This window comes from Pterocles gutturalis, unplaced genomic scaffold, assembly GCF_000699245.1.
Source record: "Pterocles gutturalis isolate BGI_N339 unplaced genomic scaffold, ASM69924v1 scaffold50061, whole genome shotgun sequence".
Taxonomy (NCBI): Eukaryota; Metazoa; Chordata; class Aves; order Pterocliformes; family Pteroclidae; genus Pterocles; species Pterocles gutturalis.
The window spans coordinates 50,144-52,880 of NW_010105262.1; the positions used below are offsets into that span (position 1 = coordinate 50,144).

The 2,737-nt window shown below is 48.5% G+C and overlaps 1 protein-coding gene across 1 annotated transcript in view; it reads right to left on the bottom strand.

Annotated features, from left to right (window-relative positions):
- Positions 1 to 2,407, bottom strand: part of LAS1L (LAS1-like (S. cerevisiae)) — a gene marked incomplete at its 5' end in the record, with an annotated part of 26,707 nt that extends 24,300 nt beyond the window's left edge. Inside the window, 3 exons of the mRNA XM_010087307.1 lie at positions 804 to 885; positions 2,033 to 2,102; positions 2,282 to 2,407. Of these exons, the coding sequence (XP_010085609.1) occupies positions 804 to 885; positions 2,033 to 2,102; positions 2,282 to 2,407 (278 nt within the window). The remainder of the gene's footprint in view (positions 1 to 803; positions 886 to 2,032; positions 2,103 to 2,281) is intronic.
- Positions 2,408 to 2,737: the final 330 nt, after the last annotated feature.

Consider the following 2,737-nt stretch of genomic DNA (forward strand, 5'->3'; position numbering starts at 1 on the left):
TGTGCTGTAAAGAAGCAAGAGGGTCAAACTACTGTTTTTTCAGGGGAAAGAGAAAGTCTCTGAACACCTGCCCTGTGATGCACCACAGTCGAGAGCCGCTGAACACAGCTCAGCTACCCCCAAGGGCAGCGACAAACCCCAGCGGTGTCTCACACCTCAACTCTCCCTGCCAGGACGAGCCTGCTGCCCAGCCTGCTGGGCCCCAAATGGAGGGAGGGGTGCTCCCCCCAGGGCCTGCGGCACTGGCACTGCCGCCCCAAGCACACTTCAGGCTGGGCCCTCCCGATGCCGCTGCCAGCTGCACAGAATCACAGAATCACAGAATGTTAGAGATTGGAAGGGACCTCGAAAGATCATCTAGTCCAATCCCCCTGCCGGGGCAGGAACACCTAGATCAGATCACACAAGAACGCATCCAGGCGGGCTTTGAATGTCTCCAGAGAAGGAGACTCCACAACCTCTCTGGGCAGCCTGTTCCAGTGCTCTGTCACCCTCACTGTAAAGAAGTTTTTCCTCATACTCAAGCGGAACCTCCTATGTTCCAGCTTGAACCCATTGCCCCTTGTCCTATCACTAGATGTCACAGAGAAGAGCCTGGCTCCATCCTCCTGACACTCACCCTTCACGTATTTATAAACATTAATTAGGTCACCCCTCAGTCTCCTCTTTTCCAGGCTAAAGAGACCCAGCTCCCTCAGCCTTTCCTCATAAGGGAGATGCTCCATTCCCTTAATCATCTTTGTGGCTCTGCGCTGGACTCTCTCCAGCAGTTCCCTGTCCCTCTTGAACTGAGGGGCACTCACCCTTGCGGCACAGAGCCAGCCGTGGCAGCTTCCCGTGGGTCAGCTCGTGACGGAGATCCACCACCCAGATGGGGATATCCACCTGGAAGAGCAGTCACAGGCATCACCCCACGGTTCCCACTGCATCAGGCCACAGCGGCATGCAACCCTGCATGGCTGCGGAGAACTTCTGCCTGGGTCAGAACAGCCCCTTCCTGGCCACTCCTGCACTGCAGCCCCCCAGCTGCCCACTGCAAGGGTGGGCTGAGACCCCCTCCTCTCTCATCCCACTCCCCCTGCGGCCTATGATCCATATAAACTTGGGATTTTACAGTTCAAGTTCTTCAACATTACGTGCAACAACGGATGCCTTTTTAGACAGAGGTGTTGTGTAAAATTAACGAGATACTGACAAGCAGTTAAATTATATTTAAACTGTCAAAACATTCTGGATGACAGCTTGTATATCAAAGACACAAATAATATCAGATATAATACTCAAATCATATACATTCAAAGTTGCATGCAATTTCTTGCAACTTTCCTGCAGACAACTAACTTTAATAATGCAAGAAATCTATTTTTTAAGCTTGATCAGTTTTAAAAGGTGAGAAGCAGTACCTTTCTTAAAAACTAAGCAAAAATAATTTAAAAAAAAAACCCAAACAATTCAGCAATCTCACACAGGGGCCCCAGACAGGACTACATGTATAGGATAGTCTCAAACACTGTCTGTTCTTCACTTTCAAAACTTGCTGTTCAGACCCAGATATGATGCTCAGTGCAGCCAGCAATACTCAAGTTGTTCTTGCCCCTACAATTACACCTTGAACCTTCCCTCCTCCATGCAGAAGTGGACAAGGTCACCTCAAGCAAGAGACACAAGATTAAAATGCCTACAAATGTGATTAAGTACTTTTTATTTATAACATTGCTTGACAAAGACTGGAATTTATAAACAACCATAGATTTAGCTCTTTTTCCACATCTCAGCAGCTAAGAAACAAAAATGTATGGTGTGTATGTCACGTGGGATTTGTTAATCCTGATCTGATTTTAAAGACTAACGTTTTAGATCGAGTTATATCAAGCCTCTTTAAAACTCTGCAGTTGGAAAGAACTGGCATCTATACCCATTATTTTGATTACAAAAGAATGACCCCCCCCAAAACTCCCCTCATCCAGTGCTGTAAACAGACAATGCACGTGCTCTCTCTATATACATAAATTATTCAATAACTCCTATTTACCTCTTTGGCTAATTGTCTCAGAGGAATGCTGGCCATTTTCTGTTTCCTTTCTGTGATCAAGTTGACAAACCTACATGCAGGTTATAGAAAAGATAAATGACTATCAAGAGCTGCAGAGAAACCTGGAACTCCAGAGACAAATCTCCTACACGCTGTACAACACTGCGGCCCCAGAGATGCGAAGCAAAACGAGACAGCTGAACAGCGCTATCTGTCCAGGTCTCCCTCTCTCACAGCACAGAGTCCTACCTTACAAGAGCCAGCCCATAAGAGAGGATGAGCTCATGCGACTTCACTCTGCCAGATGAATCCAGGACCTTGCAACGAATCAGTTCAGCAGTGCAATCCACTGCGAGAGGCATTTTGGGACCATACCTAGAGATAGAGGGAAAACAGGTAAGCAAGTCTCACAATACGCTCCCCAGCAAAAAGGGTAGCTTTCTGGCTACTTCTTATGCTCTGTGGTACTTAACAGCCTGAGAAACACTATGCAGAAAGACAACACCAAAGCCTTTTTCTAGCAGGCTTTCCTTTGGAAGAGAGCGATTCCACGCCTGCTCCCAAACAGAGGCTGAACTCGTGCTTGCGGAGACGCTAAGCCCGCCCAGGACACAATCTGCCAGGCCCGGACGGGTCTGGTGTGCGGCCGCGGCAGAGGCAACACACCGGCACCAGGCGGCCTGGGGCCCTGGCTCTGCTCCCTGC